We start from the raw sequence: 24,446 nt of genomic DNA, 5'->3' as shown, positions 1-24,446 counted from the left end.
ATATCCTAAGTCTAGTAAAAAATCATGGAAACATTAATTAAACCCACTAGGACTGTTCTGCTTCTAATAAGGATTAATTATATGTTAGTTTGGATTAAGTTATTGCTTTATTATTACAGAGGACAAGGAAATAGAATTTGGATTCTATGGAATATGCCTTTTCAGTAATTTGGAACTTTCCAATATAACAGATTTCTAGGTAATGAAGCCCATTCCTGTACTATTCATTTAGATATTAAAATAATTATAACCAGTTTTGGACTGGCCCATCGGGATACCAGGAAAACTCCCAGTGGGCCCAGGTGTCAGTGGGCCCTAGTGCTCCTAAACATTTGACCTATTTCATGGCCATTCCCTATTTCTATGAGAACAAAGAGGCTAAATAGATGGAATAATAGATTATAGTATGTATAACTAAAAAGACTAGGAGAATATAGGTTGAGTGAGGAGAGAATAATAATAGTACTGAGAGTGGGCCCCTGGTCTAAATTTTCTTGGTGGGCCCCTGGTGTAAGGTTTTTGGGTGGGCCCCTGGTGTCCCAGTCCGACACTGATTATAACTTAGTTTATTTAATAGGTCCAAGGATGTTCTTTTTTATGTCTAGGAAATAGAACATCTGAAAGTTGCAGCCAGTCTGCTGCTTAAACTATTCTTTTTATTTTATTACAGTTCCCAGCTGTTTAAATATACACAATAGTTCAACGGTATATTAAAAAGGCTTATGCCTAAGGTTTTAATTGACAAATACCAATCTATTCATTTTGTTATTTGCTGCACTACAGCAGAGAACAGTGAAACTAAAAACGTTTCCAGGGCAATTATTGGGGAAGGAGAAAGGTTCCCCTCCCCCAGTGCCTACAGTACACGTAGATTCCATTTTACCCTCTCCTGCCAACCATTTCTTAAAGGTCTAATAAAATGGTGACTTTGTGGTAGTGTAATTGATTTTTCCCATAGCATTAAAAAAGCGATACCACCAAGTCTATGGCATCATAGGCATTCGATTAAACCAGTGGCTTGTGAGCAACATGTTGCTCTCCAACCCCTTGGATGTGGCTCCCAGTGGCCTCAAAGCAGGTGCTTATTTTTGAATTCCTGGTTTGAATGAAAGCTTTAGTTACATAATAACCATGTGTACTGTCAAACAGAGCCTCCTGTAGGCTGCCAGTCCACATAGGGGCTATTATTAGCCAATTAAAGCCCATATTTGGCACCCCCAGAAACTTTTTGCATGCTAATGTTGCTCTCCAACTTTTTTTACATTTGAATGAGGCTCACCAGTAAAAAAGGTTGGGGACCCCTACCTTCCGCTAAGCACAATTCTGCTGAAAAAATGTTTTAGCCTTGTCACCCATTGTAATTTAAGGATACAGCCCATCAGATCAGCCCAATAATCCAGGAAGCGCTGCATACCCCCAATGGAAGGGACATAGGGAAAATAGCTTATGATCTAGACTACGTCTGTGTGTTGTAATATGTTGCATTTAGCTGGCCTCAAATTTCAGACTGTTTCAAATTAAAACTTTTTACCCAAAAACTTGTGTCAGGCTACTAGAGCTCACACTTGGGGAAACAATTGTTTTTATCCTCCAAATAGCCCCACCCTGAGCACTAGGCCATCAGCAATGGGAGGGAGCTCTTGGTGTGGGCACCCATGTTGTGCCACAGCTTTTGCTAGACATCACAAGCCCATAGAAAAGTTCATTTTGAGCATTTTTGTTTTTTAAGATAAAAAGTATTGTTTCCCCCCCAACTGGCGTTTATACTGTATTAGCCTGCAACTCTGGTGGGGAAAACTATTTTTGGGTGATGGGTGTCCTTTAAGTAGTTGTTTGGAGGAAATAAAATGGTGGTTCTGGAAACATTTCATTGGATGGGTTTACACATTTACTTTACAGTGCTGCGAAATAGGCTGGCACTATATTAATAAATTCTAATAATAATAAATAATATGCAGAATGCATTCAGATTTATTCCTTGACAACCAGATGCGAACTACATGGTTCTCTTTCATGTATTATTTACACTGTATTCTAGGTGACTTCTGGCAAGGCTTTCTTGATCACAGTAATAAAGGATATCAAAGGTTCCGGTAGTCCGCTCCCTCTGCCGGTTCCCAGAAGGGTCTGTTCTCCCTCAGACTTGTATAGAAATCCAATCCAGAATTACGGAAAGAAACCAGCGCTCATCCAGCACGAGGTATAGACAAACAAAGGGGCAAGAAAATAATTCCCATATAGTGTAGTATTTTTGCATGAATTTAGTACACCACTTTGTGAGATTAGAGTACTTTTAAAAAAGTGCCCTTTTCAAATTATACTATTTGCCGTGTCACTTATTAAAATCCACACAGTGAAGTGAATCTTATGTGAGGGTACTCACGAACGTTTAAATGGAGTTTAGGCGTTTAGAAAGATAGTTTAGCGATCATCTTCCCAATTCTCTCCAGATTCTGTGGCTTTAAAACAATGCGCTGACATAGTGTAAAATCATCACTTTTTTAATCCCAAAATAACTTCCTTGAGGAAGTCAGAAGACGAAACGCGTCGGGCAGTGACGTCATCCACGAGCGCACTGGGATACACGAGGCAGTCGAGATGCCGGCTAAACCATCTGTACTGACTGTCTGGTGATTCCAACAGACGGCGAAGGGGTGACTTTCTTTTAATGCGAAAATTTTAATAGCAACATTGTGAGTGTGATTTTAATGTTATTTTGGGATTAAAAAAGTGATGATTTTACACTATGTCAGCGCATTGTTTGATGATCGCTAAACTATCTTTCTAAACGCCTAAACTCCGTTTAAACGTTCGTGAGTACCCTCACATAAGATTCACTTCACTGTGTGGATTTTAATAAGTGACACGGCAAATAGTATAATTTGAAAAGGGCACTTTTTTAAAAGTACTCTAATCTCACAAAGTGGTGTACTAAATTCATGTAAAAATACTACACTATATGGGAATTATTTTCTTGCCCCTTTGTTTGTCTATACCTCGTGCTGGATGAGCGAAGGCTTTCTTGATGTTTAATATGTCTATTTCTACTGTTTTTAAAGGGAAAACATGTTTTCTTCAAAAAGCATCAGTTAATAGTGCTACTCTAGCAAAATTCTGCACTGAAATCCATTTCTCAAAAGAGCAAACTGATTTTTTTATATTCAATTTTGAAATCTGACATGGGGCTAGACATATTGTCAATTTCCCAGCTGCCCCTGGTCATGTGACTTGTGCCTGCACTTTAGGAGAGAAATGCTTTCTGGCAGGCTGCTGTTTTTCTTTCCCAATGTAACTGAATGTGTCTCAGTGAGACATGGGTTTTTACTATTAAGTGTTGTTCTTAGATCTACCAGGCAGCTGTTATCTTGTGTTAGGGAGTTGCTATCTGGTTATCTTCCCATTGTTTTTTTTGTTTGGCTGCTGGGGGGGGGGGAAGGGAGGGGGGTGATATCACTCCAACTTGCAGTATAGCAATAAAGAGTTATTGAAGTTTATCGGAGCACAAGTCACATGACTTGGGGCAGCTGGGAAATTGACAATATGTCTAGCCCCATGTCAGATTCAAAATTCAATATAAAAAAATCTGTTTGCAATTTTGAGAAATGGATTTCAGTGCAGAATTCTGCTGGAGCAGCACTATTCACTGATTCATATTGAATTTTTTTCCCCCATGACAGTATCCCTTTAACATGGATTAATTACCACAGAGATTGAAATAAACAAAGCTTAATAATACATACAAAATGTAATTCTATGAAAACTAGATATGTTTAAAAATAGAAGACATCACAGTACGAATAAGATGTGCATAAAAGCAACGTGGGCAAAAGGATGGGAGAACCCCAAGTTATAGTCTTGCAAATAGCAGCATTCTGAGAAACAGCACAACAATTATTTTCCTAAGAATATCACACATGCATCTGTTAAGAAACACTGTATGGTTCCCCTATAACAACAATATGTTGTTAATGGTAAGAAAGGCTAAACAAGCCAATAAATAAAAACTAGGTAAAGTGGCCTGACTTTCTTGAGCTCATAGGCCACCGATGGACAAAAGACTGCAGGGTAAATAACAAGACCCCACCCACTGAGATTGGATGAAAGGAGATATATTCAATTACAGGAGGTTTTTTTTTTTGTAATGCTGGTCAGGTCATGGATTTTCAAACAGATGGGGTAATGGAAGCATCCTCAGTGACCAGATATCTTATGCCATAAAGCTTATGGTGGATAAGACCATATAGAACTATGATTTGTTAAATAATTAGTAATATAATCCAGGGAGTAATCTGATCCCCATTTTGCAGACAAGAAAGGCCTCACTCTCCTCGTGGGGCTGAATACAGTGCTAGCCTAATCATTTTCTACCTCACTTCCTCTAGATCGCTGACTGCAACCTCCCTGTTGTTCACCTTCAAACACTTTTTTAAGTTTGGTTTCAGATAGTTTATCAGAAATAAAGACTTTTTCCAATTACTTTCTATTTTCTATATGTGAATGTTTTTCTAATATTGAAGTGTAAATTTTAAATCTTCTAAAGCAGCTCTGGGGGAGGGGGTCGCCGACTCTTTAACTGTTCTAAACTAATCAATTTAGTTGATACAGTTGTTATCTTTGTCTCTGCCGAGCTGTTAGAATTGATACAATAGTTGCTAATATTCCAGATACTGCTGAGAAATGGATCAACTAAATGTAGCAGATTGTAACAGTTCAGAAACTGCTCCTGGATCACTGAGCTGCCAGACTGAAAGAAACACTACAGATACAAACATGAAATTTTAAACTTAAAGGGCACCTATCACAGCCAAAATCAAACACATATTAACAATCTGACCAGTACAACCTAAACACATTTAATCAAACTCTATATAACATTTTTTGAAAAAAACTGAAGGTTTTAAAAAAAATCACTTACTTTGACAAATGGGTTCGTTCACTGAGGGAGGCCATACTGAGCTATAACATGCAAATTTCAGGAGCATGCTCAGATTGTAGCATTGCCTTGAGTATTCTACCCAGAATGCCTTGCTTTAGTAAACTCCTCCACTAGAAGTATCAGGAGATTTCCCTACCTTGTCCCCTGCTGGTGATGTTATTATGCCAATGAAGGGCACACGCTAATTTCAAGCAGGTGGCAGCACTACAGAACCGCAGCTAACACTGACGTTTGGCTGATTTGAAAATAGCTTAGAAGGGTTGATAAGCAACCAAGGAATTTCAATTGAGCATGTGCGAGATTTCAGAGCTACAGTTGGCTGGGAAGATATAGGAGGAGCCAGTGAAATCCAAGATGGCTGCCTCACAGGGCCGGGCCTGCACGGGTGCCCTAGGCAAGCCGGGCGGACACAGCACCGGCTCAGTGCGAGTGGGCATGCGCGAATTGGCGCTAGTGTGCGGTCCCCTCACTGCCCAACTGTTTCTTCTCTTTTCTGCGCTACTGCGAATGAACTTGTGTTTGCGCATGCACAGAAAGAAGAAAAGGGCAGAAACGCTCTGGCAGACAGGGGACCGAGCGCCAATTCGCGCATGCGCAGAAAGAAGAAAAGGGCAGAGAGAGTCAGGCAGAGATGGGAACGGACTGGGTGTAGGCGACAGAGGAGGTACGTGCCTGGCGCCCCCCAGCTTTGTGCCCTAGGAACATGCCTACCCCTTGGCCCGGCCCTGCTGCCTCAGCTAGATCTGCAGTGGAGATTTGGCTGTAATCAAGTGTCTGGCCAAACCGAATCTGAATCCTTTCATTTCCGTGACTTTTTATCACACACAAGGTTGTATTTATAGATAGAGACCTGAGGGCCTGTGGCTAGGGCAGCAGCTTTAGGGACGGCACTCGGGTGACTATATAACGAGTTGTTATAGCAATTTTTCAACAAATTTTTAAATTACATTTTTCTTTGTTAGGTAAAAATAATTTCCCAAGCCACTGCTGAAGACTTGTGGCTTAATCAGGCAGCTAAGCTGGGGGAGCGAGGAGTTAGGAGCACAATTTTTGGTGCTTATTGGTGGAATGACAATACTCCATGTTCATGAAGTCACCTGTAGACGTCACTTCTGCAATGAATGGGGCCTTGCTCAGCTCTGGTGCCTAGGGTAACACTGGAACTAACACACAAACAAGGATGTAAAAAAAAAATGGATAAATATAGGATAAATGGAAAAAGCCACATTTTTTTAGGCAACTATAAATAATGTGGTGTTGGTCTCACGTTGTGCTACAAATTAATATTATCTTTAAAAATAGCCCCTTTATTAGAGCTCCCTGCTCACCGGTCCCTGTCTGTGTTTCAAATGAGGGTGTCCTAAATGTCCCTGCTAGAAAAACAGTAAGAGGGGGACAGCTAATCACAGTCCTGCAGTCACACAAGCAAAGACAGGCTTCAGTTCCCTAACAGGTCAGCCTAGCTGCTGATTGGTTCCTATCCTACAGTGCAGTGTGCCGAGTTTTCACCGTGATTGCATGTGCGTGCCTACTGGGCTTTCACAGCAATTGCGCATGCGCGCCTACTGGGTTTTCACCACGATTGCACATGTGCGCCTACTGGGTTTTCACAGCAATTGCACATGTGCGCCTACTGGGTTTTCACAGCAATTGCACATGCGTGCCTACTGGGTTTTCACAGCAATTGCACATGTGCGCCTACTGGGTTTTCACAGCAATTGCACATGCGTGCCTACTGGGTTTTCACCGTGATTGTGTGCCTACTGTGTTTCACCGCAATTGTGTGCCTACTGGGTTTTCACAGCAATTGCACATGCGTGCCTACTGGGTTTTCACCGTGATTGCGTGCCTACTGGGTTTTCACAGCAATTGTGCATGTGCGCCAACTGGGTTTTCACTGCAATTGCGTTCCTACTGGGTTTTCACCGTGACTGCACATATGCGCCTACTGGGTTTTCACCGCAATTTTGCATACGTGCCTACTGGGATTTGACCCCATTTGCGCATATGCACCTACTGGGTTTTTTGATCCAATCCTGACATTACATACGAAAATCTGGGCTTGGCTTCGGCTAGTGATTCGCTGAATCTTCCTCCATGATGGATTCTGTGGAACCCCCCCCCAAATAAAAGTGTATCCTGTGCATCCCCCACACTTTCCTGCCACTTCTTACCTTCCCAGGTCACATCGTACAGGTCTGACACCTTTGACATTTTCTCACCTGTAAGAAGAACAGAAGAAAAAAGACATTAATTTCCAGTTTTCTTGTGACCAACCAATTTGCGTTATTGTTGTTTTGTTGCAGTTGTTTTGGCAGCATTACAGTATGTTTTGCTCCCATCAGCCGCTCTTTTCCATAAAACAACAAAGCAAGAGCGTCAGTCATGTAAACCGAGCGAATGAAATGGCTCATAATGTTCTTTTAGACTCCAGCCTGACATACACTGACCCTGCTCAATGGACAATCACAATCATGTGCGTTTTACTTCCATTCAACTAGTAACATACCGCCTTGTTACAGCCCAGCTCTTCCCAGGACAGTGCCGACCTTCTTAACACACAAGCAGCTGAGCCCCGGATCCGTACGTAGCCCCGTTGACTTCCAGCGCTTTGACCAATACCGCTAATCCCGTCACAACTCTCGCGAGACAGCGACGTCACATCACACTTCTACAAACGTAGTGACGTTGCACGTAGCCGCCTTGTTGGAGTGACGAGCTGGGTCTCAGTGTCATACAAGGATAAGGCGATAGGAATATAGGCCAGTCTGTGTAGGGCTCGGTCTTTTTCGGTTTGCAACTCCTAGTTGCGGCCAGCTAATAATAAGGATTATTTGTTTTCCTGCTCCTGCAATCTCCCAATAGCTGCCAATGGAGTTTCTGTGCTCTCAATATTTGTTCTGAAGTAATTTTTTTCTGCTCAGAGCTCATTCTTCTATCAGAGGAGGAGGAGGAGGAGAAAATGTTATTGATGGTTAGAAACGATAAGCGGCACACACAAGCCTAAATATTTAAAGGAAAGAGGCATATATACTTGGGGGCACATTTACTAAGCTTGAGTGAAAGATTAGAATAAAAAATACTTCGAATTTCGAAGTATTTTTTTGGCTACTTCGACCATGGAATTGGCTACTTCAACCTTCGACTACGACTTTGAATCGAACGATTCGAACTAAAAATCGTTTGACTATTCGACCGTTTGATAGTCGAAGTACTGTCTCTTTAAAAAAAAACTTCGACCACCTACTTCGCCGCCTAAAACCTACCGAGCACCAATGTTAGCCTGTGGGAAAGGTCCCCATAGGCTTTCCTAGCAATTTCTGATTGAAGGAAAATCGTTTGATCGATGGATTAAAATCCTTCGAATCGTTCGATTCGAAGGATTTAATCGTTCGATCAAATTATTTTTCCTTCGATCGATCGTTCGAACTTCGACCACCTACTTCGCCACCTAAAACCTACCGAGCACCAATGTTAGCCTATGGAAAAGGTCCCCATAGGCTTTCCTAGCAATTTCTGATCGAAGGAAAATCGTTCGATCGATGGATTAAAATCATTAGATTCGAAGGATTCAATCATTCGATCGAACGATTTTTCCTTCGATCGAACAAATTGCGGTAAATACTTCAAAGTTGAAGGATTTAACTTAGATGGTCCAATATCGAGGGTTAATTAACCCTCGATATTCGACCCATAGTAAATGTTGGTGTAGGCAGGGTCGGACTGGGGGGCCCGGGGCCCACCGGGACTCCTGTTCTGGTGGCCGGCAAAAATGATGGTTGATCACAATGTTATTAATAGTGAAAAAAGATAAATATATAGGAAGGCCGGTATTTTTTTCCAGAATAGGTGGCAACCCTAGTTCTGGGCCGCACTCCGGACCCCCTACTGCGACACCGTGCATGCGCGGTGGAGCATTTTTTTTGTAGGGCCAGGGATTGGGAGAGGGGGTCTGGCCCAGTGGGGGCACACGAGGGCCGGGGCCCACCGTGTTTCCGACCCTGGGTGTACGGTTGCCACCTGTTCAGTTTTGACCCGAACAGTTCGTTTTTTCTAAGGCCTGTTTGGTAGTAATGTGTGGGTCGGCTTTTAACGGTATTAAATCAGCCCCATGTGTTGGAAGATTGAGCTGTGACCAGGGATCTTGGCACTTGTTCTGAAATTAGGGAGCCATGCGTGACGCAAATACAGTTGTGGATAATATGTGAATGCATCGTATGGTGCTGAGTACATTTTTTGAATGCAAGTAAGCATTTTTTCGTCCAACAGTACAGCATTGTTTCTCAGAATTCCAGCATCTTTGCCATGTTGCGGTTGATGCGCTAATTTTTTGCGTTTCTTTAAATTGCAACTTATGCAGAGTGAGAATGTTATTACTTTTTGGTGTGCTATTCTCTTAGAGCTAGTCAGTTGCGGCTACTAACTCAGATGGAATTCTGAAATTACCATCACATTCAGAGTGTGTATTTCCAAGGTTCCCTTTTGTCACCAAATACACTACCAAATGTACTACCAAATACACACAGGTACAAGGAGCATGTTTGAGAATAGGTACCTTTCATGAGTGGCATTGCAGAAAACTTGAAGCACAGCACCGGTTTATGTTTAAAAATAAAAAGCCTTTATTAAGCACATTTGGCAATGATCTGGATACAGCGACGTTTCAGGCTCTATGGCCTTTTCTCAAGCTTCATGAGTGGCATTGCTACACAAACAACTTTGCTTCCATTATAGCATACCACACTTGCGTTTGTGAATGAGTGTGCGGTGCCTTCAAACCAAGCCTAATGTACTCTTGCTTGTGCCTAGTTTCATCGTAGGCATTTGTCTGGAGCCATAGGAAAACAATTGGGGCTGTACTTTTAAAATGACTCATTTGCACTTTGCTGCATACAGTGGTGAGAAGTGCAGTCTGACTGTCGTGTTGTGTGGTCAGATTGAACAACATCTGGTTAATAAAGCAATGGGGTGATCTGTAAGAAATCAGCGTTAGGATGCCAACAACCGTCTGTAAATGGTATACATTATATGTACCATGAATTCACATACAGTTTTACTATATGACATTTATTAGTTGCAAAGATACTGTGTTGCTGCAGTTCTCACTTCCAAAATGCTTGTGTGTGTATGATTTTTCTGGAAACAGTTCCTAGAGATCCTATCTTGTGTTCTTTATTCCAAACACATGTTGTGAGAGGTAAATATTAGTTCTTCTTATTTGAGGTTTGCCATAATTGCTTTGTACAAACCAATGCATAAAGCCACAGACAAACTTTAATAGTTGACGGTTTTGTTAAATATTTTACTTCTTGTACTGCCTGACAGAATACAGTATCAGAACAATCTAGGGGACTGAATTCATACTCTGCATGTATTTATTTTTCTTACCCTAGTTCTGGGAACATTAAATACATGGAATATTGAGCTGGTATCCTTTGGATAATTAAGTTTATATTATAGATGGTTTGTTGAGTGCAAGTTTGTGGATACTAGACAAAAGCAATTGAATACAACCAGTTCAATGTTATAGATATTATCAAGGCAAATAGGGGAAAAAGGCAGCCCTTCCAGGTGGATTTTGTAGACCTTTCACAGAATTTTCAAGTGCTCAAGTAACCCTAAATGACATGTTTTGTTCATTTTCTATATTAAAGAAGGGAACAGCTCTGCAAAGAGTAAACATAAACATGACATATTTCTTAAGATTTTAATGCACAATTACTACTTTTTTGAAAGACTTGAAAAAATAAATCATCAAGGGGGTTATGTACTAAAACTCAACTTTTTCTCACTTTTTAATTAAAACAAACTTGACCTAACTTCCGTCCACAAATTTAGCTTATTAATAAAGAAATCAGATCAAAAAAGTCGGGTCAGGAAAATGTTGTAAAAATGGTGCGACAATTAGAATCATGCAACTTTCTCGAGTTGTCGCTTGACAAACTGAAGTTTATCGAGTTTGTTGCAGAAAAAGGGCCAAATTAACTAAAGGGCGAATTTTCACCACACTTTGCACCACTTCATCAGTGAAGTGGCGAAGTTTCGTTTAATATCGAACTTTCGCTGATGTTCATTTATGCCTAGCAAAACTTCGTTAATACACTTACACTTAGGTCAATTTGAATAGGGCGGTACATATAGGTCATATATATGCCTTTATGTTTTGGTGCAAATGCTTGAAGTGGCCACTTATTAAAAATGTCCAAGGAAGCAAAATAGAGATCCTCTAATGTCCTAGACATGAGCCCACCCTAAAACAAATGTGGCATGCCCCTCAAATGATTAAAAAATATACTAAAACAAAAATATTTAATAGTTTCATTTATTAAATAATCCAACTTTAAAATATGAAAAATCGCCAACTTTGTATTAATTTTTATAACTTTTCTGCATACAGGATATGATGTAACTGACATAAGATTGAGGAGGATGTAGCTTCATCGTGTCAGTTCGAAATGTATAACCTGGCGAAAGAAACTCTGGCAAAGGAGTAACGTAATGAAAAATTCACTATTTAGTGAATTTGCGGAGTAACGATCCTTCATCTGAGCAAAAATTAGTCTAGTGAAAGAGTGCAAAATTTTGTTAGTGATGTACTTTTTCGCTAGCGACAGCCACTTCCCCCTTTAGTAAATTTGCCCCAATTATTTCTGTTTTCCGGTGAAAACCAACGTTAAACACCCCAAAACTCCCTAAATTTGGATAAAAATATCTTCAAATGGTTAAAGGGATACTGTTATGGAAAAACATGTTTTTTTCAAAATGCATCAGTTAATAGTGCTACTCCAGCAGAATTCTGCACTGAAATCCATTTCTCAAAAGAGCAAGCAGATTTTTTTATATTCAATTTTGAAATCTGACATGGGGCTAGACATAATTTCCCAGCTGCCCCTGGTCATGTGACTTGTGCCTGCACTTTAGGAGAGAAATGCTTTCTGGCAGGCTGTTATTTCTCCTACTTAATGTAACTGAATGTGTCTCAGTGGGACTTGGCTTTTACTATTACTGTTGTTCTTAGATCTTCCAAGGAGCTGTTATCTTGTGTTAGGGAGCTGTTATCTGGTTACCTTCCCATTGTTCTGTTGCTAGGCTGCTGGGGGGAGAAAGGGAGGGGGTGATATCACTCCAACTTGCAGTACAGCAGTAAAGAGTGATTGAAGTTTATCAGAACTCAAGTCACATGACTGGGGGCAGCTGGGAAATTGACAATATGTCTAGCCCCATGTCAGATTTCAAAACTGAATATAACAAAATCTGTTTGTTCTTTTGAAAAATGGATTTCAGTGCAGAATTCTGCTGGAGCAGCACTATTAACGGATGTGTTTTGAAAAAAAACATGTTTTCCCATGACAGTATCCCTTTAAAGGGACAGCTACCATTGACTTTTAAATTAATTCGACAGGTTTGAAGAGGGAGAATTTTTGGATTCAGACTTAAAACAGCTTTGGGGCATAATAAATCTGGAAAAAGTTTTTTCTTTAAAGATTTTTCACTAAAAAAAAACTTGGCTAGAAAAAAATTGGGTTGTTATAAATAACTCCCCAAATGTGCAAAGGTTTTGTAAGGTCTTAGCACCTAATTGACAGTTAATTCTTAATAATATAAGTCAATGTAAGTAAATTTCTAGGCATTTCAACACTTTTAGGGGTTTGTGCTTCCACTCAACAGCCATGGACGCATCTAAGCAGCGGAATGAGGATTTGACAATAAAGATAAACGACAGTGGAATAATGCAAAGGGATATCAAAATGCTTCAGAAATGTCTGGCCATGGATAAAAAGGAGGTGTGCAGGGAAAAGCAAAGCTAACCCATTTCCATCATCCTCAGCACACTTCCTAATAGAAGCCAGCAGGAATTTGGGGGGGGGGGGGGGGCTGAAAAAAGTGCCGGGCTATCCGCCCAGGAAAAATATCCTGAGGTGAACACTGCAGTAGCTGAACTGGTTGAGGGAACTGTAGATTTCCCTAGGTGTCTACAAATCCTGGAAACTTACGTCCCACAGTAAGGGAACTGAAACCAAAAAAAAGATTGGATATTACAACAATGTTATGATCCAAAACATGTATCAAAATCAACAATAAACTATTTCAAGACACAAAAGATTAAGGTTTTGGAATGGCCTTCATAGTCCATAGACTTCTATATTATTGAAAATCTGTGGGTAGATGTCAGACATTCAAGATGACCTAAAGACATGTCTAAACTCGAAGATTTCTGCAAGGAAAAGTGGAAAATAATTCCTAAAGCAAGAACAGAATGACTGTTGGCTACAAGAAATGTTTGGCGGCTGTTATTTCTGCCAAAGCTAGTGTTACTATGTACTGAAAAGTTGCCCAAACTTTGCACATGCCACAATTTATGTTTTATTTTTTCCAGTCTTAAGTTTGGCATATATACAGTACTTGTGCACTGAAATTTGTAGAATTGTATAGTACTTTTAAAAAAGGTATTTCTTTATTCAGTTTTAACATGTAATAAATATAACACAGAAAGAGTGTAGAAAAGAGTAAGGGGATAAAGGAGGGAGTAGGAGAGTAATTAAAGGAAAACTATACTCCCAAAATGAACACTTAAGCAACAGATAGTTCATATCATATTAAGAAGCATATTCTTACCAAACTGGAATATATATTTAAGTAAATATTGCCCTTTTACATCTCTTGCCTTGAGCCCCCATTTCATAATGGTCTGTGTGCTGCCTCAGAGATCACCTGACCAGAAATACTTCAACTCTAACTGTAACAGGAAGAAGCGTGGAAGCAAAAGACACAACTCTGTCAGTTAATTGGCTCATGCAGGGGTATTTCGCTAATCAGCCGAGTTGAGGCTGTCGCCTCAGGCGGCAGCTCCCCGCTAGGTACCAGGGGCAGCAAAAATGCTGCTCCTGGTACTTTAAGAGCAAATTTCCAGGGGAGGGGGGGCAGCAGCAATTGCTGCTGCCTCAGGCGGTGGAGTGACCAGGATTGCCCCTGGGCTCATGTGACCTAACATGTATGGTTTGTTGGTATGTTTGTGAGTACAGTGAATCCTGTGATCCCAGGGGGCGGCCCTTATTTTTTAAAATGGCAATTTTCTATTTATGATTACCCAATGGCACATACTACTAGAAAAGTATATTATTATGAAAATGGTTTATTTAAGTGAAGCAGGATTTTACATATGAGCTGTGTTATGCAATATCTTTTTATAGAGACCAACATTGTTTGGGGGGTATAGTTTTCCTTTAAGGAGACTTGTCAGACTGAAGTAGTTGCCGGAGCTTCAAGACAAGGGTTCCAAAATCTTTAAACTTTTGCGGACATCCTCTGGCTTAATAAATCAATCAATCTGTATAATTCTAACTGTGAGTTTACAAATTTAATCCACCTTGAGATTGTTGGTGGAGAGGGACCCATCCAGTGTAGCAGCACTTAGAAAAGTAGAAAAGAAGAGCTCCCATGAGTAGTCTGAAAGCTGTCCTGGGTCCAAGGGAGTCTGCCAGTTCTAACTAATGATGAACTAATCTATCCTGTTTAGCTTCGATGAAAATTTGGCAAAACATGAAAAATAAGCAAAATGCATTAAAGTCATCCGAAATTAAAAAAAGTCATTGCGCGACTTTTTTTCTTCATTGACTTTTTGTCCAAATGCATTAATGTCAATGGGTGTTTTTTTATGGTGACATTTTTATCTTAGCAACTTTTTTTGCTGCAGTTTTGCAAAAACAAATTGCAACTGGCAAGATGTGGAATTTCAAATTTGAAATTCATGGCGAAAAAATTTGGTCGTCACTAGTCCTAACAGGTACAGGTACTGGGTTTAAAACTTGCAGTTCCTTAGGAAGGAATTGCATGACTTGTTGCCAGAATGACTGGATATTCAGGCAGTAACCATACGTGTATAAAATCTGCTTCTGTTGCATTACAGTGAAGGCATCTGGAATGATAGGACCTACCCATAGATTGTTGTTTTGGGGCATCAGATCAGTTTGATGTATAATTTTATCTTGTGCTTGCTAATAGTTGGTAAATGCTTCACTCTCCACATCCCAGTCATCCAGGTCATTTGTGGAGGCCTCTGGTTTCCCATTTGCGGTTAACCCTGGGGAACTATATCATGTTTATATCAAGTTTGTCTCTTGCAGAGGTTGTGCTAACTTCTAAAAGTATAATTAACCCAGAGGTGCACAAACTCTTGAACGCAACATGTATATACCAAAATATTCATGTAAAAAAAATAGTCATGTGGTGAAGTAGAATTTGACCCATAATTTAGAGATTAGAGAATGGGTGTGAGGGGCAAAGGTAAAATTAACAGTAATCCCATAGCTCCTATGTGCAACTCATACATTTAGAACTTTATTTTATTTTGCAGGTAGATTAAATTACCCAAGGAGCCCTAAAAAAACATTTTATCCCCATGTCACAAGTACACACTCTTCTAATAGTAGATGGGCCCACCTTGAGGTTCACCCGAGAGAAGTGAAACAACAATCCCTGAACTTGGTTGGTTCCAAAGAATAATTCTGTCAAGATCTCTTACCTCCCGCCGCGTCTCTTCCAGGTTAATGGTGCGCAGGCTCACACTCACATGCCGGTCCCCAGTGACATCCGCAATTGACGCTGAGCGTCATGACGTCACTTAAAGGCTCCAAATTTTAATTTCTGGCGCCAGAACTGCTTTAAAAGGCCAGTTTTCCATTTTGTAAATGCCCATGCTGGTTCCAGTTTACTGATCCTGCCTAAACTTTGCAACTATTTTTGAATTCCTGTTTTTTGACTCGCGACTATGATTTCTGTTGCCTGCCTTGAACCTTTTGCCCGACTTCGACTACGTCTTTTCTTCAACCGAGCTGGTACCTTGCTTGTGATTTTTCCACGCACTGACTTGTTGGATTCCGCAGCAGAAAGCCCGGGGGCCCCAAAAGGGCATCGGTGAACACTGGAACCCTCAGGGTCACCTCTGCGTCCGCAAGGTACAGTCACTAAACAAGGTTCCCGACAACGTCGTTGTTACGATCTTAAATATGAATTCTACCTGTCCTTCATTTATGGTTGTTTCACTTTTTCACTTTGGCAAATGTTTCAGCTGCCCATATGTTATTTTCCTTTTGAAATGTACAAACCAGGCTAGTGAAATTAAATTAATTAACACCTTACTTTTGCTGTGTAACTGAATGCCATTATTCTTTATAATACAGTTTTTAGCAGTTTAGTAGCTGCATTAAAATAACAAATATGTTGATGTGCACATTCTAAGCCTCCTTTGCCTTTACAGAGATGCCACCAAGCTTTTCCTTGGAAACAGATAAACTGATTGTCAAGAGGAAAAACTCCTAACATCTAATTTATGCTTTCAAAGTGGCTTATGTAAGTCCTCTTAAGGTACGCTTTAGTGATCAGCAGGCTTTAAATCCTGCAAAGTTTTAGTAAATACATGATCAGATTTTCCTAGTAACCCAAACAGTGTGTAACCACAAAAAAATAATCAAACTCTGTGCTTCTCAGTTCTCAAAAAAGAAAAAAGTTCCCCCGAGGGCTCCAAGCACAATGAGTGTTCTAACATGGAGCTGTACAACATGCTGGGCTGTCCACAGTTTTGACGTCAGTAAAATTTCCTTGTATCCTACCCAGTTATCTATTTTCTAGAGAAAACCACTCAAGCATTTTAATGGAAAACTATCATGAAAATATGAGCTTCATTTTATGGAAATAATTTTTAAATATAGTCAGGCAAAAATACTGTACCATTTCATGAATCATCTATTTCATCTTCATTTTCCCCCCTCTTAGCAATCTATCTCTCTTTATGAAGTTTTTGATGGATGGTCATGTCAGATACTTCTAGAATTCTTAATGAATCACATAAACGTCAGTGTAGGACTGGCCAGACCAGGGATGACTGGGACATAGTTGGCCAGCTTTGAGTATATTGTGTGGTAGAGTGACCAAAACAATGTGGGAAAAGGTGTGTTTTCCCTTTAAGAGCTCCCTAATAGAAGATATAGGCACCAGGAAGGGTGTTAATAAACAGAGAAGTGTTGCTCTGTTTAAAGGCTTTCGCGGCCAGGTCCTGGAAGCTGGAGTATACTGGAAAGAACAGGCAAGCCAGGTACTCCGATCCAGAAGTCCAGCTCATGGATTAGAGCTCACCTTTCACAGGAAGGCTGTCCTGTGGAAAGGTATTTAGGTCTAGTGAGGCTGTTAGGAAACTCTCTCAGAGCAGGACACAGAGCAGGAAGAACACCTGCCTGTGTAAGGAACTCCCAGAGGGGCTGGGGGTGCCATTTGCTTCTGCAAGGTGCAGAGAGAGGAGACCAAGTGACAGAGGGTCTGTCTGTCTGACTGAGGAAAGCCAGGAGGCTGAGCAATCCCCCAGAAGATTTGTGAGTACAGGGGTGACCCCTACTTATGTGTTTGCTTACTGGTAGTCCACAAGGGGCCCAGTTTAGTAAGGGAACTCTTCATGTGTAAATGTGTGGGCAGGATTTATTTTTATTATTTGTTTTGTATCCTGAAATGGTCACCCCTGTGTGTAAATAAACTGCCTTAAAGAGAAGAGAAGTGTCTGTCGTGGATCCCGCAGCTTACAATTGCAATATATGGACAAACAATCCCTGTTTTGTTTAGCAAACAATTAGCAGGAAACATTTACTGCTCATGCAAACATCCTATTGTTTGCTATGGGTTACTGCTTCTAGTCTAATTTAGTGCCTTTGATTACAAATAGTGGTCAGTCCACAAAATGTCTTCATGTCCTTAATAATGGATTGAGTGCAGAGAATCTCTTGTCTTTGTCGTTCAGATATATCGGCATGTGCTCCCTTTGCCCAGAACAATGTATAAGGGGCAGATTTATCAAGGGTCGAATATTGATTCGAATTTGGATTTTCGAGTGTCAAAATTCACATATTCTAATTTTAATCCCCCCTATTCCAATGTTAGAATTATCACACCTCATCGATTGAAACAGTCCTGATTCTAATATTTGCCACCTAAAACCTGCAAGTTAATTTACAAGTAGGGATGCACCGAATCAAGGATTCGGTTCGGGATTCGGCCAGGATTCGGTCTTTTTCAGCAGGATTCGGCTGAATCCTTCTGTCCGGCCGAACCAAATCTGAATCCTAATTTACATATGCAAATTAGGGGCGGAGAGGGAAATCACGTGACTTTTTGTCACAAAACAAGGAAGTAAACATGTTTTCCTCTTCCCACCCCTAATTTGAATATGCAAATTAGGATTCGGTTCGGTATTCGGGGGTGCGGCCAAATCCAAAATAGTGGATTCGGTGCATCCCTATTTACAAGTCAATGGCAGAGGACAGTTGAGTCATTTGGAGATGTTAATAGCGTTCCTGACATTCAAGGTTTCTGGAGAAAAACTCGATTCGTACAAATCAAACCTGATTTGAATTTTAGGGTCTGAACAACTCGATTCGTACAAATCAAACCTGATTTGAATTTTAGGGTCTGAACCATTTGATCGAATATTAGACATTCAAATTTTTTCTTAAATAACCTCCCAGTCGAATTGTGAGTATATTCAAATTAAAAAAAATTCACATGTATTTGAAATTCGAACTTTGACAATTGGGCCTCTAAGGGGCATATTTATCAAGGGTCGAATTTGGAATTTAAAAAACTTCAAAATTCAAATTTAGAAAGACCAACCGAAATTAAGTCGAAGTTGTTTTTTGGCCGAATAGGTCCGTTTTCGATGGAATAGGTCAGTTTTAGGCCGAATTTGAATCGTACAAATCGAACTAATGGCGCATTTGATCTATATCGAATGTAATTTTTCCCAAATGGGGAAATTTGCAGGTAATATTAACCCCTACCATTGCTGGAACCGCACTTGACAGAGATATTAGCAGTTTTAGGAAATTTTATACAGCTAGGCGGGCTTTCAGCTTAACAGAGTTTCAGCGACCATAACTATGCACTTTCTATTCACTTCTTTTATTCAGTTAACTTGAAGGTGTCTCATGAGCTAAACACCTGGCAACAGCTGTTGAAGAACGCAGAAACCGATAAAAAGACAAGATGAATGTAAATAGCAAAATTGCTTAGAGAAACACCCAATACAGGCCTGGAAGTTTAGGCAGCTGTACAGTAAAGTAATGCAGTCCTGCTTGGTTCCTGCCTGGACCCGGAGGCCTTTAATCAACCTGAGATTGTGCAAACAAATCATGAAAGAAATATACCCTGATTGCTGGAAAAGGATATATCTGAAATATACTGGCTTGGAAATAAAAAAAAGATATATTTCATGGAAATATTCCTTAGTGTATTTCACTGTTTGCTTATAATGTACTAGACAGACAGAGACTGCTGTGAAAGTACAAACAGTATCCGAACATCTTGTTAGAGTCATTCATTAATGGTGTCCTAGCAAAGCCAAGTTAACCCGACTTGTTTGTTAAAGGCGAAGGAAAGCTCCAAGACAGTTTATTGCCAACATATTAGCCACAATAGTGCAAGCTAGAACACTTTATTTATTCTGCAGAATGCTTTACCATACCTGAGTAAACAGCTCTAGACACTGTCTCTGTTTGTTTAGGATAGAAGCTGCCATATTAGCTTGATGTGACATCACTTCCTGCCTGAGTCTCTCCCTGCTCACTTACAGCTCTGAGCTCAAATTACAGCAGTGATGGGAGAAGGGACGGGGAGAGGAGCAAACTGAGCATGCTCAAGCCCTAGCCCTGGAGGTTTATGCTGAAAACAGGAAGTCTGATACAGAAGCCCATGAGTACACAATAGAAGGAAAGAAATGCAGTGTTTCTTTTGTCAGAGGACTCAGAGCAGCATTACTTTGCGGGTTTACTGGTGTATATATAGAGACCTTTCTGATAAAGCTTACTTAATTTTAGCCTTTCCTTCTCCTTTAACCATCTTAGATGTGGCAAATCATTTGAGAGTGGATTAAAGAGGAGGTTGCCTTTAAAGGGAATGTATATTTATAATAGCATATGTAACCCATACAGCTGCATCTTTTTCCCTTAAATGAACACTATATTCACCGAACAATTCTATAAATTTAAATCGAATTTGAAACAAGTTTTCCTCCGAAAATAAACCTCAACTCTTTTTTCTCCCATTGGAATCTATGGGGCGTCATTTTTGCAGCAAAACTTGGCAAAAATTTGGCTCGTCACTACTATTAACATCTTCAAATAGTTCACGGGGACGCTTCCATTTACTTTAGAACGGTTTCAGGGTTAAGGTGTTAAAAGTCTCAGGTTCGAGTTCAAATTCGAGTTGGTGCTTTTAAATTCAAAATTGTGAGTTTTGACCCAATAAAAATGAGAACATTCAAATTTACCATGGGAACCTTAGTAAATCTGCCCCTTGTTGTTACTGCTGGAGTCTAAAAAATACCCTAACAATAGTTGTATGAAATTATAATTGCTTTCTGCTAAGTTTTTTTCCTATTGGTACAAAATTATTTTCTTTTGAATCAAAAGCAGCTCTTAAAGAGAAGCTTACACCAAAAAAAAATAAATAAATAAATAATACTTCATCTAAACATACCTATAGGTCATGCAAAAGATTTTCTCCTTAGAGTTTTCTTGTGCACAGTAAATGCAATACTCAGTTTTTCTACCCGACTGTCTCCGACTGTTTCTCTCCCCTGCTTCCTGTTTTCAGTGTGGCTGGATGACGTCATCCATGGGAGGAACTTTGAGCTTCATTTGCCCTTACTTTGAGCCTGCGTAAGTCGACCACGTGACCCTCCCATATGACAACAGTTGCTGGTCTCTCTACAAGGAAAGCCGGAGCAGGCGTTTCCTATTGGCCGGCGATGTCACATGGTGCGGCGCAATGCGTGATGACGTCACGCGCGCCCGAAGCAGTAAGGGCAGAATCTCTTCAAGCAAGCAGACGCGTCGGATTGGCTCTTACAGTTTTTTTTTTCCAGCAGGAGGCGTTGTCGACAGGAAGCGCTGAATGGACTAGCCAACATGGATACCTCAAAGGCTGAACTGAAGATCGCCTTGTTTAGGTAAGAGAATCATCGTTTTAAAGAAAAAAAAGCACAGTAGCCATGCTGACAGGATGCAGAAACCCACAGGCAGGATAGAAAAAAAAAAAAAAAGTGTCAGAATCGCTTTAAGGTTGTTCTTTCAAACTTAATGGATTGTGGGTTAATCAGAAATGGGAGATGGGGTTGATGTAAGCTCTGCATGTCACCTATAAACAGTTTAAATCTCTTATTCTAGTTTTGATTCTGAGACTTCCAAGAGCTTTTTGGGACATTCAGAAATGTATCAGAAATTTGAATATGAAAAGATTTGTATTTATTAACTTTTATACTTTTTGTTGCACGGTAGTGATGTGTGGGTCTCGTTTTTCCCGACCCGCACCTGACCCTAACCCGCCCTCCTTCGCCCTTCCTCAGACGAGCAGGCGCATGACTGTAAAGCCGGAAGTCAGAAGCTGGCTTTTGAAGGTGGCGGGTGGGGAGAGCAGGAGAAGACCTCAACCCGCAACCGCCCGCCACACCCTTGTGTTAAAATGAAGGAGTGGAAGCTGGAAAATGGGTTTTCTTCTTTGTATTTTATTTATATATTCTTAGCTCTAAGTGTATATTGAAGTATGTTTTGTTCTTTAACACAGTATATGTTTGTTTGTGAGTATGTGTATTATATGGTCTGGGGCAGGAAAAAAACATTGTGATTTTGTCTTATTATGTATGCATTACTTTGATATATGCAGAACAGATGACAAAAAAGAAGAAAAATATAAAACTGATATATATATAGTGCATTGTAAGTAGCACTTCCATTATACTTAAATATACTTTGATTTAGCCTTATGAGTGCTTCCACAACCCCCCAATTTTGTATAATATATATATATATATATATATATATATATATATATATATATATATATTCTTTCTCATAGCTTAAATTGTTATATTAAAGTTTTTACTATGTTATAGTGTTTATTGTTATTTAATTCATTAAATCTTTTTCACTGTCATTGAAAAACAGAACCATGCTGTACATCATATACCCATTGCATTAAGTATAGGGCTTTTCTGTACCTAACAGTGTTGCGCTGGATTGTTAATCCAGCCCAATATTCATAGTATCCTACACAACTACACACCCTTGTCCTAGGTCATCTACTAAGTACATAGGTCCTAAGGGCACATATTTATGCCACATTACAAACTTGTTGTGATAGTTCCTGGGAGGGACACCATCACGCCAGCCACCAGCGGGGACGTTTGCTGCCTTATCCTGCACGCCACTCCTGATGTACGCCGTGTGCACTTCCAGATTCACTCCGCTTGTGCATCCTCATATATATTCGGCGTGCCACGTCTAAAGTCATCAAGCTGGTGCAAAATTCAAATATTTAAGGGGGCTGGGGCCAATTGCTCATTGCCCAAAGTAGGTCTATTTTCTGATAGTTCTATTTTTTGATAGTTCAGATACAAGTCTGATTATCTCTCTGATCCTGACTTTGTTCTGAGTTACAGATTGGGTTTACCCCGACATGTATCCTCAACTGTGTCCCTGGCTCCTGTCTGATTGGTATTGACCTCGGCCTGTCCCTCGACTAACCTTCCTGTTCCCCATTCCTACTTTCATGTTACGGTTCCCTTGTCTGCCCAGAACCCTTGCCTTGGTTCTCTCACTCATCTAAGACATGGCACCAGAACTGTCCATCAATACACAGTTTGGAATTCTACAGTGGTGGTTTCAGGTACTGTATTTCTCTGCCGATATATTTCACCAATTGACCTGTGTTCCATAAGCCTACGTCTCCTTCCTTCTGTTCTGGTTTCACTGCTGGCTGAAATATATTGGCAGAGAATGAGCCTTGTGTGCGGTAGCCATTCATGATTTGATTACACTTCCCTATGCCAGCTTAAATTTAAGTTGGCCATTCTTTCCATAATTATTCAACAAAACATTACAAACTCTTTTCAGGCACAAATACAAACTTTATGTTTTGATTATAATCCCCACTACATTATTACTTATTACAACATTGTAACCAAATGCACATTGAGTAAGTAAAACATTATCTTTGTGTTGGATTGTGACCATGCCTTAGAGAGAGAGAGAGAGAGAGAGAGAGAGAGAGAGAGAGAGAGAGAGAGAGAGAGAAGAGAGAGAGAGAGAGAGAGAGAGAGAGAGAGAGAGAGAGAGAGAGAGAGAGAGAGAGAGAGAGAGAGAGAGAGAGAGAGAGAGAGAGAGAGACAAAGGGAGAGAAAGGGAGAGAGAAAGAAATATGAAATTAAAAAGGCATGAACACAAAAATAATCATGGGAAAAAGCCATGATATACAGAGATATTATTGTGAGCAAAATTACATTTAGAAATAGAAATAACTCTTTAAACCTTGTAATAAACAAATTGAATCGATAAACCCTCTCATATTTTGGTCTTATAAATGTAATTTCTTTTTCTTTTTAAGTTTACAATTATGTATCCGTTGACGGCGGTTTATCTTCCCCAAGTGAACAGAGAAAAAGAATGTATTTTCTCACCGAAAGCATCCATGGATGAAGTTTCACCAGCATCATATTCGTCTCGATGCGTAATTAGAAAACCTGACTATTGTCAACATAGCGCTAGCCAGAAATCATTCCTTGGGAAATTAAAATTCTTTTTATATTTTGGGAATACATCTTTCTAGACATCTCAGATTTTGTAGAAATTAGCAGCGGTGCCACCAGAGATTCTAATTTACAGACAGACTTAGCTATTTTTTTTTATGTATTAACTGTTATTATGTATCTGAATTCATAAAAGTTAAGTCTTTTTGTTATTAACACTAGATAACATTACATCTTCTCGAATAAAATAAAAAAAGCTTTGTATAAACGTATAGAGTTTGGAAAAGTTGAGCACAATGTCTACAAATCTTTTACTCCACAACTTAGAATTATTATCCTTTATTTGTGTAGTAACAACATATTGCTCATTGCTGTAGAAAGTACAGTATATTCAGTCTCTGCCCCAGTGGAGCTCACAATCTAATTTTCCTACCACAGACACATATACACATATTGGGTTCAGTTACACCAGAAGCCAATTAACCTCCCAGTATGTTTTTCAACTGTGGTGGGAAAGTGGAGTGTTTAAAGGAAACCAATGTAAGCATGGAAACACGATATAAACTCAAAGCAGACCTAGGTTAAAACCTAGAGCTGGAATGATTATAGATGGATACTAGATGATGGATGTTAGCATGATTTTAAAGGTAATTAATATTTAAATGGAGAGGATATTAATATTATTGCATTCTCTTAATTCTCTATCCCTGAAGGCCATCATCGCTCTGAAGGAATTGGAGATAAAGAGCCATCTAATAAACTGGGCAACCTTTTCAGACTCGAAATTGATACCAGGGGGCAGATTTATCAAGGGTCGAATTTCAAAGTGATGGGAGTTTTTTAAACTCCCATCAACTCGAAATTCGAATAAAAAAAGACCAACCAAAATTACTAAAAAAAACCTGAATTTTATAACTTCGAGTGTATAAGCTGTATTCGATCGTTCAA

At 39.9% G+C, this 24,446-nt stretch overlaps 1 protein-coding gene and 1 long non-coding RNA gene across 2 annotated transcripts in view; one reads left to right on the top strand and one right to left on the bottom strand.

The window, feature by feature from the left end:
- The window catches only part of emc2.S (ER membrane protein complex subunit 2 S homeolog), a 61,033-nt gene extending 53,539 nt beyond the window's left edge, over window positions 1-7,494 (bottom strand). Inside the window, 2 exon segments of the mRNA NM_001087285.1 lie at window positions 7,111-7,158; window positions 7,446-7,494. Coding sequence (NP_001080754.1) covers window positions 7,111-7,150 — 40 coding nt within the window. The 5' untranslated portion in view covers window positions 7,151-7,158; window positions 7,446-7,494.
- Window positions 7,495-17,244: 9,750 nt separating this feature from the next.
- LOC121395267 lies at window positions 17,245-21,716 on the top strand. The gene is made up of 4 exons (XR_005962371.1): window positions 17,245-17,301; window positions 20,570-20,634; window positions 20,841-20,924; window positions 21,253-21,716. It is a non-coding gene; the product is annotated as an uncharacterized LOC121395267 (long non-coding RNA).
- The last annotated feature ends 2,730 nt before the right edge of the window (window positions 21,717-24,446 follow it).

The sequence above is a fragment of the Xenopus laevis genome, chromosome 6S (assembly GCF_017654675.1).
Source record: "Xenopus laevis strain J_2021 chromosome 6S, Xenopus_laevis_v10.1, whole genome shotgun sequence".
In the NCBI taxonomy this organism is placed as follows: domain Eukaryota; kingdom Metazoa; phylum Chordata; class Amphibia; order Anura; family Pipidae; genus Xenopus; species Xenopus laevis.
The sequence above is the reverse complement of the archived record's forward strand: the minus strand, read 5'-3'. Positions and strand labels throughout refer to the sequence as shown.